We start from the raw sequence: 14,699 nt of genomic DNA on the forward strand, positions 1-14,699 counted from the left end.
GCAGGGTGACCATAAACATGCGCTGCTCGGAGATATGTGTCCAGCCGTCTGCTTTTATTCAAATTTATTGCATGAAAGTCCGAAGGATAATAATAACGCGGCGGCCTCGTTATCGTTTTAACGCAGAGGCCATAAAGATGTTCCAATAAATTCAAATTACAATCCGTCTCTCCGCCGCCGCTCTCCAAAATCCTCATATTTGAAATATTTACCATATCTTTACAAGCCGGGAGCGTCTCTTTCTTATGGGAAAAATTACCAAACGTATTTTATTTAAACTGGAGCCCAATGAGACCTCCGCATTCTACTTTCACAAACCTAAAGCCATCTGTTCATAATTTCCCATATTCTAGATGGCATGCGAATAATTACATTGTATATATATCTACACTCACACTGACACTCACACTGACACTCACACAGACACTCACACAGACACTCACACACACTGACACACAGACACTCAATTCAAAGGTTTGGGGTCAGTTAGAAATGTCCTTGATTTTGAAAGAAAAGCACATTTTGCCCATTAAAAATGTAAAATAACATGAAATGGATCAGAAATCCAGCGCAGACGGGGTTAATGTTGTAAATGACTATTGTAGCTGGAAATGGCTGATTTTTTATGGAATCTCTTCATAGGCGTACAGAGGACCTTTATCCCTCCCATCACTCCTGTGTTCCAATGGCCCTTTATCACTCCCATCACTCCTGTGTTCCAATGGCCCTTTATCACTCCCATCACTCCTGTGTCCCAATGGCCCTTTATCACTCCCATCACTCCTGTGTTCCAATGGCCCTTTATCACTCCCATCACTCCTGTGTTCCAATGGCCCTTTATCACTCCCATCACTCCTGTGTTCCAATGGCAATTATGTTACAGCCAGAAATTTCCCTTTTTCCTGTGAAAACAGCTCAGTGACCCCAAACATTTGGGCCGTAGTGGCAATAAATATAAATATGTTTTCTGTCTGGAGGAGGATTTCTTGCTGTTCTGTCTGCTTTGTCTTCCCTACTCCTCTGAGATGCATTATTTAAACCTTAAGGAGAAGCTGCAGCTTCAGGGTTGCAGCAGAATGCCTCCTCTGTGATCTTTTGTTTCATTCCACTGAGATCATTGGAGCCGCACAGTCGTGTAAAGAGACCTCTCTGCGCATGGTGGGGGTCTCTTTAAATCCTTCCCTGGTGGTACTGAAGACAAAATATTCTTCATATTTGAAATGAGATCACGGCGCCGCGGCCAGGTCCCACACGGCGGGGCGGCGGATCCGCATGCGATCTTGTTTATGACCTCTATCTTAAGAGACCCAAAACAGGTTTGGGACTCACATGAGTGGGCTTGGCGGAGACCCCCGTCCCCACTCGCAGATCCCAGGATGTCTGGATGTCACCCTTCCCACATCTGACAACTAAAGAGCAGAACAGCAAACAGATGCCGGGAAATCGATCCACAAATAACAGAAAACATCTTGAAACGTTAACCTGTTACTGCCCAGCGTCTGTTACGAGTTAACCCCTCGTTGATTGGGAGATTCCGGGAGTCGTATTCCTCCCATTGCTGGGGTTGGCAAAGCGATCCTGCAGCTTTAAGGCCAGCGGCGGATGTGTGTCGGCGCACTGCAGGGCCTGATCTGCTACTGGAGAGGCAGTATCAGTAAGTATGCGGCCCCTTTCCCATACGATATGTGATGGGGAGGAATAATACGCAATCTCATGTCATAATAAATCTTAGGCAATGGTTACAGCGCAGACCGATGATCAAACTAGTCAAAAATCTTAGAAGTGAAAGAATTACCCGACGCATTTCACTGGATAATGATTAACGGCACAAAGTTTGAACAGTTGTCATAGCAACCAATAGATCGGTGATGATGATTGGACCATTCCATCAGCTGTTACAGTAATAAAAGCACTTTTACATAGAAACCTAAATCAGCCCCATTCGGCCCAACAAGTCACCTGTTTTTCTTGCTGTAAAGATCAGTCGTCGGCCTCGTATTACATTCAGGAGCCGTATGTCTATCCCATGCATGTTTAATCCCCTCACTGTATTACCCTCTACCACCTCTGCTGGGAGGCTGTTCCATTTCTCTACCACCCTCTCAATAACGTAAACTTTCTTTTATTTTATCTGAAAGACTTTAAAGTCTTTGCCCCAGAATGACATTTTTATACAAAATCTGGTATGTTTGAGTATCATTAAGGTCATTAAGACCATCTATTTGTAGATTTTTATGGCTTTCCCATTCTTTTTGAGCAATAGAACTATTTTGATCTCTTGAGGATTCTGGCGATTTTTTCCCCGCCGGTTTCTTTGATTGTCCCGGAATCATCAGCCTTGATCTGCTGTTTCTCCATAGTCTGTGTCTGGATCTGTTGACATTCTGATCTCAGCGGAGGTTAATTCTTTATATCGGCATCCGTGAGATGGATTGGGAAATAAAGATGGGTTAACGACTTGTCCTAATTCCCCGCATTTCAGCCCGTTTCTGTAATGCATCGTTAATTAGACACAGATGTGACTCATTTCATTCCTGCTTCCATATTGCGCTGGAACAAAAGCATTGTTACCGGTCTGCGTGCTACGCTAATGATATGGGTAGCAGCCTCTAACCCCTGATGGGTAGCTCTTGGGCGCAGAATGCGGGGGAGAAGCTGTGGGGTGATACAAGTCTGCCACCTAGTGGTGATATCGGGGCATTTATAGTTATTCAACGTGGTGAATGGCTCCCTCGTGTGGCCACCTGTAGAATTACACCCCTCTGCTGGTTCTGCGCTTTGGTTTTTGAGTGTTGCCCCCAGGCTCAGTAAAGCCCCCGACCTTCAAGTCTTTCTGAAAATCCCATAGGAGGTCCCCCCATTCCTTTGGGAAGGGGAGCATCTTAAATCACATCTGAAATTCCCTTGGGTTCTATTGTATGACATAATTTCTGTTATATTGTATTATTACATAAAAGTCACATCAATTGTTTTAAGAGGGGTTGGCCTTTGCCCTGCCATTGATTAATGTTTATTAATAAGACCAAAAAATATTATTTTTTCATTCTTTGTAACATGTTTAGTAACTGGAACAAAAAAAAGAAGAAGTATCTTGGGGCAGGTGCCCAAAATGCCCAAAGTACCCAGAGTCCAATGAGCTCCATTGGGTGAAATGCGTTATTTAAATAATCATATTTAGTTAATAACCAACTGAACGCTATAAACGCACTTTTCCATCACTTTGAAATATATTTGGGTTGTGACTCCATTATAAATGCCCCCCAATGTATCTCTTCTCAGTAAGTATAGAAACATTTCCAAAAATTCCAGTTCGGAAGCTTCGCTGGCTTCGGGGGCCGAGTAATATCACGCTAAATAATACACGGCATCGGAAAACCCACAGATCTTATTATTCTGCTGCCGGCAGGGGGTTCATCAATGCCCTCTCCGGGTGCCGAGGTCTCCCCAGAACATTAGAAACGTATGATGGGCCTCATCAGTCACAGGACCGGAGTGCAGAGACCCCAATCCCCCCCAACCTCTCTTTGGGAGTTCATCGCCGACCTCCCCTCTTTGCAACATGACCCCTGAGATAATAGACACACAAATGCACCTCTCCGCTCCGCTGGGCTCCTAGTCGCCCGTTTCTCCTGCTGTAAAGACTCAAACCTTAATCAGTCGTTGGTCTCGTCTTAGATTCAGGAGCCGTATGTCTATCCCATGCATGTTTAATCCCCTCACTGTATTACCCTCTACCACTTCTGCTGGGACGCAGTTATGAGTCATTTTAAGTAATAAATATATTCTCCTTTTCCTCTCCAGCCAGTCGGACCCGCAGTACTCAGTGAATGTTTGTTAACCCTTCCAAAGCAATATCTGCCACCCAGTGTCTGAAAGCTTTCAAACCCTACAGCTGCCAGGTCGATTCATGGCTGTGGAAAGGGTTAACCCCCTCGCCTTGGTAACCATCAGCCCTCTGTGGGATATTCGCTTTCACTGAATGTCAGCTCTTTGACGCAGTAATGGCCGATGCCCTCATTTTGACGTTGGCTCTGTCGCTTACCATACATTGGAGACGAAGGTGTGTTGGTTGCTATAGAAACCGGCTGCCGGCTGGAGGCTTTAAAGCCATGGCCGGTCTCCATGACACAGGCCCAGCCTGGCCTTAAAGCTCCCAGACTTCGACCACCTCGACTGTGTTTAATCACATCCATCTCTTCAGCCCGTCTCGGTGGAAGCCCCTTTACTCTCCCGCAGCCGTGGCTTAATTGCCTGCTCTGCGGGTATTTACCTGACACGGTGATTGAGCGAAGCGGCTTTTGTTCCATCGCCAAGCGTGACAATCGGTATAAAAGGCCCTGTGTTTAGCGGGACGAGGTCAAGGATCGGAGGGCACCTTGAACACACGATGTACAATGAGCAGGAAAAGACCACTTGCTATTGAGTCGAGATAATCCACAGCCGCTTATTAGAAGCCTCCTGAGATGTTGTGGGGGTTCCCACAGCCTGGGACGGCTGTGAAGGATTCGGCCCTTCAGTTAATGGACAGCGGAGAAGAAAAGCTCTCTTTGATGTCATTGTTTGAAGATTGAAGGCAGAGACGTTTATGAACAGCCCTCCCGGAGAATGAAGTCGCACTCACTCCGAGGACGTTCTCATGGACCTCAGCAGAACATCAAACCAAATCTGCCCAGATTCATTTCTAGATACATTGTTACCTAGATGAAATATCATAGAACGTCAAACCAAATCTAGATACATTGTTACCTAGATGGAATATTACAGAACCTTAAACCAAATCTAGATACATTGTTCTCTGGATGGAATATTACAGAACATTAAACCAAATCTAGATACATTGTTACCTAGATGGAATATTATAAAACGTCAAACCAAATCTAGATACGTTGTTCTCTGGATGGAATATTAGTGGAAGACCAGCAGACTCATCTTCCATTTGTAGAACTCATTTCTAGAGCTGAATTTCTTAGTAATCGGCCCTACTTTTTCCCCATCAGATTACGGAAACACAAAAGTGGGACCCCTTTATATTTATATTAAAAAGTAGTTTAAAAATCCTTTACGATTAAATGAAAAATAAAGATCTGAAAATGAGCTCTGAACAAAACGTTCTGAAGGATTCTTCCAGTCCTGGAACATTTAAGGTGCCAAGAGGTCCAGGATGAGCTAGAAGTGCCCCTTAAGTGACCCGGTACCACCAATAAAACCCAATGATTTTATTAGACATCAATCCAGATTACAAAGTCTTCATCATTTTTCTGGGAGTGAGAACGTTTACTTCAAGAGGGTATAACGCCAGACCTTAAGTGAAGATATAATTACCCGGCGGCCCGGGGCAACAATCTAACCTCATAATAGCGTGCGATTTATAGATAGCGGATTTATCGCGTAATTATTGGACTCTTTGCATTCTTTCTGTGCTGGAAATAAACATTTGGAATCCTCTGCTTTAATGGATTAATAAGTCGAAGTTATTAATATTTTTTATCTGTAGAACCTGCCGTTGTATATTTTTATTTTACAGTCTTAGGGCTATAATTAAGCTTCGTGCGTAGAAGAACCTGCTTCCCATCATATAAAACAGTCACTGAATCGTTACACGGAACATATTTTCCCAACGCGCTCGCGGGGAGATGCAAATACTTGGAGGGTCTTTGACGTCTGTTTGCGCGAATGGCGGTTTGGGGATGACCCGGGTCGCGGTCTACGAGCCAGGCTCGAGCGTTCAGCGTCCCGGACGCCATCATTAACCATCTCGGGCCTGAATATTAGCAAATCTCTGCAACAACGTTCCAACATCTAGTGGAGATGATCGTAGCACCGAGGGGCGACCCCTCTCCATATTAATGTTCGTGACTTTGAGGTTCTACAGGCAGGTGTCCAGATACCTTTGGCCACGAAGGTGGACACGCTGATGACGCTTCTTTTTCTAAGATATTTTTCTAGGTTTGAAACAAATAGTTTATCAGCAGTTGCGGCTTTGAGATAAAACGCAATCTTCATGCATTTGGAAATTATTTTTGTAGTGAAAGCTGGAAGAGAGCGGAAATAATTGGCCACTAATTACATTTTCCACATCACAGAGATAAAACCGAATAAACGACATTACAAAGAGACGCAGACTTCCACATTTTATTTCACAAACAAAATAAATTACTACATCTGCCCAAGAGCTCACAATCTATTTTTCTATCACTGAAATAAGAGGGAGAGCAAGAGCTGCCGGAAACGACGCGCCGTCAGTGTACTTACCCGACGTGCCACGCAGCTGGAAGGTCTATACCTGCACATTATAACACTATACAGGATAAATTAACCGCTCAGGCGCTGGGAAGAAGCAGGAAAACCCTGTCAGCCGGCCAAATAAATAAATAAGAAGGGATTCAGTATCTGACATCTTTATATATTTAACCCTTTGAAAGCCACGCGGGCCAGACACGCTGCATGTCAGTGTGCAGGGCTCCTAAAATACAGTAATGACCTTTATAATGTAGTAACCGTCACCCCGGCTGGGTTCCTTTCATTGTTTCTGCGTCACCGAGACCCAATCGGTGACCGGTTACCTCTCAGCTCACCCCCTTTGGAGTTCCATTCAGCCCCGAGTTCCACTTTACACCCTCCCGGTTAACAACCACCTTGCTTCAGAACCGAAACCAGCACCGGCCGTGACAAAGCCGTTAAAATGACTGTTTACTGAGGCCCGACGGATCGTTATAGGGGGGACGCACCAGTGAACACGGTGCCCAGAAACATACAGAACCGCCCCGGCAAAAGCGCCAGACGCCACAATCTATGAGCAGATGCAAACCTGGAACACATTTACTCCCCGCCGCGCTCCGGGACCCGTGAAACAAGTTGTGCAACAACATCAAATGGTTTCCAGAACATGCGTGGAATAAAAAATAAAAAACAATCTATACGAATTATTCTATTAAAACGGTTTATAAATAAAACATTAATCACGATATTTAAAAATCTTAAGTATTCTGCTTTACAAATACGCGGTATAAAAGCTTTCCTCCGGTGATTGAAAGCGCTGTTAAAACATCTAAAAACCCGAACGAAGGAACAGATACCGGTGACAGAACGGGGCGCTGCGGGCTCGAGGGCCACAAACAAGTAGTTTAATGCATTTTTAATTGAGACCCTGGCGGCCCTTGAGTCGTGCATCCCCGATCTACTAAATGGGTCAGGAGCGAGGTGAAGATCCGCTAAGGAACTTTTTATCCGTTTGCGCTACAGAAATATTTGTATTTTAACCTTTTTTCTTTTTTCTGTTCTGTGCCGCCCGACATCACTAAAATCTTACGGTTCTCCACAAAACATATTTGCTTTACTATTACTTGGGTTAAAAACACAGGGGGCTGTCACTAAAATACTTAAAGCCGTTACTGCATTTCGTCAACAGCTTAACTCACATTAAAAATAAAATAAGAACGGATAGGAACGGCGACCGTCGAGCAGCGTTCCCGATCGGAGCGTTCCGGGAGAAACGGGGGGCGCGGGAATTGCAGAACATGTGTTTTATTTGAATGTTGTGTCTTACAAAATGATGTCATTTTTAACCCCATGAAAGCTGACTAGCTCTTCTAGAAGCTGACATATAAAGTGTAATGAACGCGGAGCCTTTGCCCTGCACATGGGGCCGGGGGGCTTTTGTGTATGGGGTGCGGTGTTGGAATGGGTGCTTTGTGCAGATACATTGTAGCCGGATTTGTGACGTTGTGCTATTTGCAGATTGTTGTTGTGTTTGTGAGAGTTTGTGTGTGGAATACATCGGTGTTTATACATCGCAGGTCGGAAAGAATCACGTGCAAAACTTAAATACATTGGAATGAACGTGCCGTCGTATACATGAATGTGCCGATTTCTTGCTTTGTGGACACCGGCATCGGCGTGATAACACAGGTCCCAATCAGACACAGAAGGGGGAGACGCTGCCGGTCTATTAGGAGATCCCCCGTTAATACAGGAACGCGCAGGGTCGCTGCCAGGGGAGGACATCCGAAAGATGAAAACCTTAAAAGGCGCTGCAGACCGCGAGTAAAGCCACCGGGAACGGCTGCTGGACACGTCTCCCAACAGCCACGCGGGGGTTAATGCGGCAACACATGGGGTTAATACTTGCATGGAGGATATGGGGTGCATTTCCAGCCACATATTATATTCCTTCGGTACTCTGGTACTTCCAAACCCCCGCATCAACTGCCCTTCTGCCCCAGCTCTCTCCTTCGGGGATCCGACGTAAGGAGGATATTCCCCTCCGGCGCGGAACCCGAAGTCACACCTTCCAGGAGAATGTCCCAGATGCAATAAATCAAATGCCTGAAGAAAGGAGAGTTTTTAGGAGTCATATTTTTACTTGAAAAGATAAATCTGCCCCCTAAACCATTCGCATAAAGGATAATTCGCTGGTGACTTCTCCATACCTGTTAATCTGGGGGTGCTGGAGCGAGTCGAGCACCGAGTGCCAGGCCTGCTGATATTTCTGCCTCCCCAGGATTCCTGGCACCAGATCTACGAGAGAGAGAGAGACGGACCCTGTGAGGTCTCAGCCCATAGGGGTCCCCGGCGGCTCCAGATAAGTGATGGCGCTCACCTGGTAAAATACCCATAAGGCTTTGCAGGGCCTGGTTGTGAGCCGCATCCTTTTGTTCCTGAGTCCTCGGCGGCCGGGGATGGCTGCGAAGGGCACCTCCAGGCCAGATGGCTTGCTGCAGCAAACGCAGGTACAGAGCCCATCGCTGCATGCAGGTGATGTTTGAGACCTCGACCTCCAACCACCTGCAGGAGAGGAGCCGTCAAACGCACAAAGCTGGGTTATAGCTGTGTGCGGTCAGTAACGTCTTGATACATGTATAAAGCAGGGGATACAATATATAAAGGATACAGTGCCTTGGACATGCGCAGTGACAGCACGAAATGGAAAATCGAAACACATTAGACTCCATATCCATGTGATGTCATAACTCAACGGTCTCTAGCGTGGCCACACACAGAGGTGCCGATGGATCAATGTGTGTCTGCGCATGCCCCCGTGCAATGCTGTACAGCATGCCCCCCATCACAGAGCACATGAGGTCTGCTCACCGCTGGATGAGGCTCCCGCACAGCAGATGGGTGAGTTTCTGCATATTATCCGTACAAAGCCAACTCCACTGCTCCCTCATAACCATCCACAGCACCTCGAGAGCCACCGAAGCCAGCCCGCCGTCCAGCCCTATGACACAGAGGGGACGCTGTTAAAGGGAACGCCATTTACCTGCTCCAGCCCTTCTCTATTAACAGAGATTCAATCACCCGAGCCAGTGTAATGTTTTGGCAGCAGATTATGGCATCAGTAAGGAGCGCCTTCCTTTTACCTGCTTTTGGAGGCTGCTGGGGAACGGTCTCTGCCCTCTCAGGTGGGCCGGTGGTAGGCGCTCTGTCACAGGGGGTCTCTCTCAGCAGCAGATCCTGTTTCTGGATAAAGGATTCCATCGCTCTCACTGACGTGGCACCCGAGACCTGCAAGCCAGCACTTGGTTAGCAAAGCACCCAGCGGTGCCACCAACTCCATGAATGACGGACAGCAGCTGCCATATAACTGTATAAAAACAGTCCATGTATGAATATTATTGAACCTCCTGGTTCTAGACCCAGATCATTTGGAAGAAGCACCAGAGAGACTGCATTCTGCGGCTACATAAATCCTGATATTACAGGACATGTTGCACTGCGCTGAAATTAAGTGTTAAAGAGATTACCAGCTCCCTGTGGCGCGATATCAACAACCTCATCTACCCACATGGGTTCTTACCGCGCTGCTCTCACGGAAGGAATAGATTATTCTCTCCTGCGTGTCGGACGAGGTCAGAACCGGGGCGATTTTACTGGAGGGGAAACGAAGACGTGATCTGGGAAGGACAGAAAGAGGAATAATCCAACTGGTACAGAATACGGCAGAACACATTTATGATATGGCTATGGATCATTGGGACATTAACTGTAAAAACACTTTAACCCAACAGAGTGAAAAGGAACCACGCCGGTCACAGAATTACCACCTGGACCCGTGTGTAGATTATGTTATCTTTAATAGAAAATAAAGAGGGTTAAGCAGGAAGGCGGCAGATCCAGGAGACTCACTTTGGGGTCTTTTTGTTGTCATTCTGAGGTTTGCCGTCAACCTCATTCTCACTCAACTCATCGGTGGGGCTCTGGGGCTCAGAACGAGGGAACGCGGTCTTCAGGGTGTCCACGATGGCATTTACTACGATCTGGGTTACGACAAAGGTCACGAATACAAAGAAAAGCTCAGCTCAGCAATAACCAAAATTTAAACTCAGCCTAAACTCAGTACGAATCGTCTATAAGCAAAAGTATCTACTCTAGGAGCGCCTAACACGTCACTTACCTTTAAATCATCTGCATGCTGTTGGCCACAGTGCAAATCATAAGTACCGGGGCTATTTGTAGTTAAAGCGCTATTATTTTGTCGGAGACATGTATATCCTATAACATAAAGATAATAAGACACAGGACTGAGCTGAAGGTACCTTGTCAATTCGTGAGACCAGGAAGGGCTTCTTAACAAAAGCAATTCGGGCGTCTGTGTTCAGAGCTAGGAACTCCTGCACTTCCTCGCTGCTCGCGATCTCGGGGACGGCGCACAGTTGCTACAAAAACAGGCAAACAACACACGGCTTTTACTTTCCGAGGCACCGTTCGGTTAATAGTGCCGCCGGGCTCCATGAGCCTATTCCCCCCGCTACAGCGTTCGGTGGGGTGTTTAGCTGTACTTAGCTCCTGATCACGGACTGGACACCCCTAGCCTCCTCCATAACAAATATAACGATGGGTTTCTTAAGCAATACTTCCCCTTTAAGGCCACGCGGCGCGCGTATAAAAGGTGCTCGGCAGAATCGTTCCCTCTTTCTTACTCTTAAAAATGACTCCAACAGGCTTTTCCGCGCCTCAACCTTCTCGCTATCCATGTTTCCAAACGGCAAATCCGGAAGAAATTTCTTAGGGCCTTTAATATCTGAAACAAAGGAAACTTTCACCGAACTGGGAAAAATTAATAGAGAAAACAGAGGAAAAAAAAAATTCAATAAAATAAAACGGTAGATGCCGGAAGGAACTTTTTAACGAGCCACCTCGATGCTTTTAGGTTTTGCCAAGCCTTTTTGAATTAAACATAGAAACACACACAGCATCTTACGCTTGACAAACTTGCGCAGGTCAGGTCTCTCCTCCAGACGTGTCTGCAGGTTGAGGAACTCGCGGTAACGCCGGTTGACCGTGTGGTAGGCCATGGGCTGCAGACTTCCCAGGGACTGGCTGTCCAAAGCTGTATCGTACTGACGCGGAGGGTGCGAGAGGAGACAAGCGGGTCACTCAACTTATAAACCAGCGATGACAGAAAACCCCAAGACCCGTTTGGCCGCAGCTCCTAGACCGTTACACGAGATACTAGGGGCCAAATGTAACGTTACACTGATCACCGCGGGCGCAGCTCTGTCTGGCTTCTAAAATATTTCAAGCCAGCAAGACAAACGGGAAGACTAGACGTGGCCAAATAGGTCTGTATTATGTACAGTGCCCGGCCCTGTATAATGTATAGTGAAATGGGTGAAGGTTCTTGGAAGTCTCCTCACCCTCTGAATTATGCATTACACCGGGCCAGCTCAGGCCTTCTTGCTGGATATGGTCTTTCCTACTAATTAGTGAAGTTAGAGGGTTAATACAACTCTACTGACAACTCTCCGTTTAGTGGATATACCCCATTGTGTGGAAAAGAAGCCTGCCATACTTTGTTTTCTACATATCTTAAACGTTTATTAACGTGCTCACTCGATACTCACACATTGGTGTTTAACGCACCGTTCCGTGCAGTTACCTTGATCGTGTACAATGTATACGGATGGGAGCCGGTGCCGCTGTGTTCTCGAGCAGTGATGGTTCCGGTGATGCGGAGGTTTTGGATTAACACTGGACCGTCTGGGCTACTAAGAGGCACGAAGCTAAACGGATGCAGAGGAGCCGTCGGTGAAGAAGCGACGAGGGAAGAAACCTCCAGTGGGCTCAGACCTTCTTTGTCGTTCTGGGGGGTATTTTTATATTCGGGGGCAAGTCCTGCAGGTTCAAGGAGAATTTCTGGCCGGCTCGGCACGCCGCCTGGCAGCAGCAGCAAACCTCCGTCTTCTATTAAGCCTCCACTTTCCTCGTGTGGAACGCAGGGACTCTCCGCCGGGGTGATCGAGTCCATGCAGCAGTCAGAGAGGAGGTCGTCAGACGAGTTCATCAAAGGAGGGTCCGTTTCCCTCCCCAAATCAGAAAGAGGGGATTCCAGCTCCGATTCATCACAGAGAAAGAAAGGGCTTGAAGAATTTGGAGGCTGCAGGTAGTGTACAGAGAAAGCGTCGGACTTACTTTTACACGACGCTAACTCCTCCGTACCATCCAAAGGGTCTTTCGGTCCCCCCTCACTTTCCTGATCCATGTCTATACTATCGATTACTTCGTAGGAGGAGATGTTGTCCGGCAGCGGTGAGGGCAAAACGAGCTGCGGGGTAACTTCCTGATTCAGAGGAAGAGACTTTGGAACCACCAACTGCACTGGGATCTCTTGAGTCTCCTCATCCACCTTTAAGGGAGCTTTAGAGAAAATGTTGGTCAGGACCACGTTAATCCAGTCCGGTTCCGACATTTTGCCCACCAGAGGTAACACAACGTTACACGCGATTAACTCCACAACTAAGTGTCGCCCGGTGCGACTCTCCAAGTGAAGCCTTGGGACGAGCTCCCGCAGCAAGAGATCCACCACGTATCTAGCATGGTCAACCTCGCCTCTGAAATCAGAAAGCGCTCGGTGAGTTGGGCTTAGTTCTTGGTACGCTTCCCATAACCTCGATTCCCTCTCCGCCTGGGACGGGATTCCTTCGACTCGTGCTTTGGCCCACTTATAGCCCTGCAGATGGCAGCCTCCAAGAATCAGTAACTTCCGGGTCAGCTCTTCCCGACTGGTGCCACTCAACCTTCTTTTCAGCTCCATGGAAAGATACCACATCGCCGTTCTCACCTCGTCCTCAAAGGCCGTCTCATGGCTAAGTTTCCGGTACCAGGATGAGACGAAGTCTCTGACGATCTTCTGGATGGTGACCGCGATCTCTTTGTCCAACTCGCCCTCTGCGTCTGGAGATTGGCTGCTTTCCTCTAAGGAAATAAACCTTTCGAGGTGTATTTGGGTCCGACAGTCGAGTATGAGCTGTGGCCCAAGCCACGCTCCGATGGCAGCCATGATGGCGGAGAAGAGGAGGAGAAGCCATGCGCTGACGAGGAGGTGAACCAATACCAACCACACGAGAAGGACCCCGGAGACCAGAAGTATCCATTTTCTGTTTAGGCTTTTAGGAGAATAACCTCCACATTTCATATTCTCCATGTTTGTATCTGGAAGGAGATGGATGTTAAATGTTTTAATGCAGAACATACTTATTTCAGAAGCAAAACAAAGGTAATAAAACCCACGTTGAAATCTTAAAAGTTTTTTTATGGCGCCCCATGTCCCGGTTTGAGTTACTCCCGACGTCATCACACAGGCATCTCGGTCATTCTCTCTAATCAGCAGCACTAGAGCTCGAGAGCCTGCGCGGCCGCCCCGAGAGGGTTGAGAAATACCCACTTTCATAAGTTTTTAGCTCTTGTGGTGAATGATGGAGGACCTGTCACCCAGACGGCTTTACTTTAATATCCCTCACATTCCTTCTTCCCCAGTATGGGCCGGTCATACCCCTTAACCCCCTGGTGTCCATGGCGGTCATGCCCCTTAACTCACTGGTGTCTGGAGATGTCATGTCCCTTAACCCCCTGGTGTCCGGAGCTGTCATGTCCCTTAACCCCCTGGTGTCTGGAGCTGTCATGTCCCTTAACCCCCTGGTGTCTGGAGCTGTCATACCCCTTAACCCCCTGGTGTCTGGAGCTGTCATGTCCCTTAACCCCCTGGTGTCCGGAGCTGTCATGTCCCTTGACCCCCTGGTGTCTGGAGCTGTCATACCCCTTAACCCCCTGGTGTCTGGAGCTGTCATGCCCCTTAACCCCCTGGTGTCTGGAGCTGTCATACTTACCAATAGACTGTTGCTGTCACATCACCGTCAGTCTCGGTCCGTTTCCTCCAGGGATGAGAGCAGAGCACCGGCTGTCACATGCTGCGCACATCCGGGTGTCAGGGGCCCGGTAATGCTCCTGCGAGTGTCACCGCTCACCTTCCGTCATAAAACTCAGGATAATCGCATTATTTCAGGTAGGATGCTACAGGGCGCAGTGCACGATGGAACCGCAGCCATATTGTGATTGGCTCTTCCTCCTCCGACTCAGAGGCCAAGCGGCTCCGGGATGTAGGTTTTGTGTAACCTCAGGCGCACACTGCCACCTGCTGGCCGGATGACAGAAGGCGCGCACACTGCCACCTGCTGGCCGGATGACAGAAAGCGCGCACACTGCCACCTGCTGACCGGATGACAGAAAGCGCGCACACTGCCACCTGCTGGCCGGATGACAGAAAGCGCGCACACTGCCACCTGTGCAATAAAGGCCTAGAAATAATCTGTGTATAAATTTGTGCTGCCTCAGCAGGGACACGATGACCGTATAGCTGAAGTTATATCTCCCTCCTCCACCACTGCACCACTAACCCTACGCTCATCTCCTAACACTCC

General features: G+C 47.7%; 1 protein-coding gene across 1 annotated transcript; it reads right to left on the reverse strand.

Moving 5' to 3' along the window:
* Positions 1-8,108: 8,108 nt before the first annotated feature.
* SNX19 (sorting nexin 19) lies at positions 8,109-14,350 on the reverse strand. The gene is made up of 12 exons (XM_053452604.1): positions 14,109-14,350; positions 11,882-13,434; positions 11,204-11,342; positions 10,923-11,023; positions 10,539-10,658; positions 10,129-10,259; positions 9,800-9,896; positions 9,363-9,507; positions 9,091-9,220; positions 8,600-8,784; positions 8,430-8,517; positions 8,109-8,325 (listed from the first exon to the last, which is right to left on the reverse strand). The coding sequence occupies exons 2-12, from the start codon at positions 13,424-13,426 to the stop codon at positions 8,202-8,204; spliced, it is 2,805 nt and encodes a 934-aa protein (XP_053308579.1). The 5' UTR covers positions 13,427-13,434; positions 14,109-14,350; the 3' UTR covers positions 8,109-8,201.
* Between the last annotated feature and the right edge of the window lie 349 nt (positions 14,351-14,699).

The sequence above is a fragment of the Spea bombifrons genome, chromosome 12 (assembly GCF_027358695.1).
Source record: "Spea bombifrons isolate aSpeBom1 chromosome 12, aSpeBom1.2.pri, whole genome shotgun sequence".
In the NCBI taxonomy this organism is placed as follows: Eukaryota; Metazoa; Chordata; class Amphibia; order Anura; family Pelobatidae; genus Spea; species Spea bombifrons.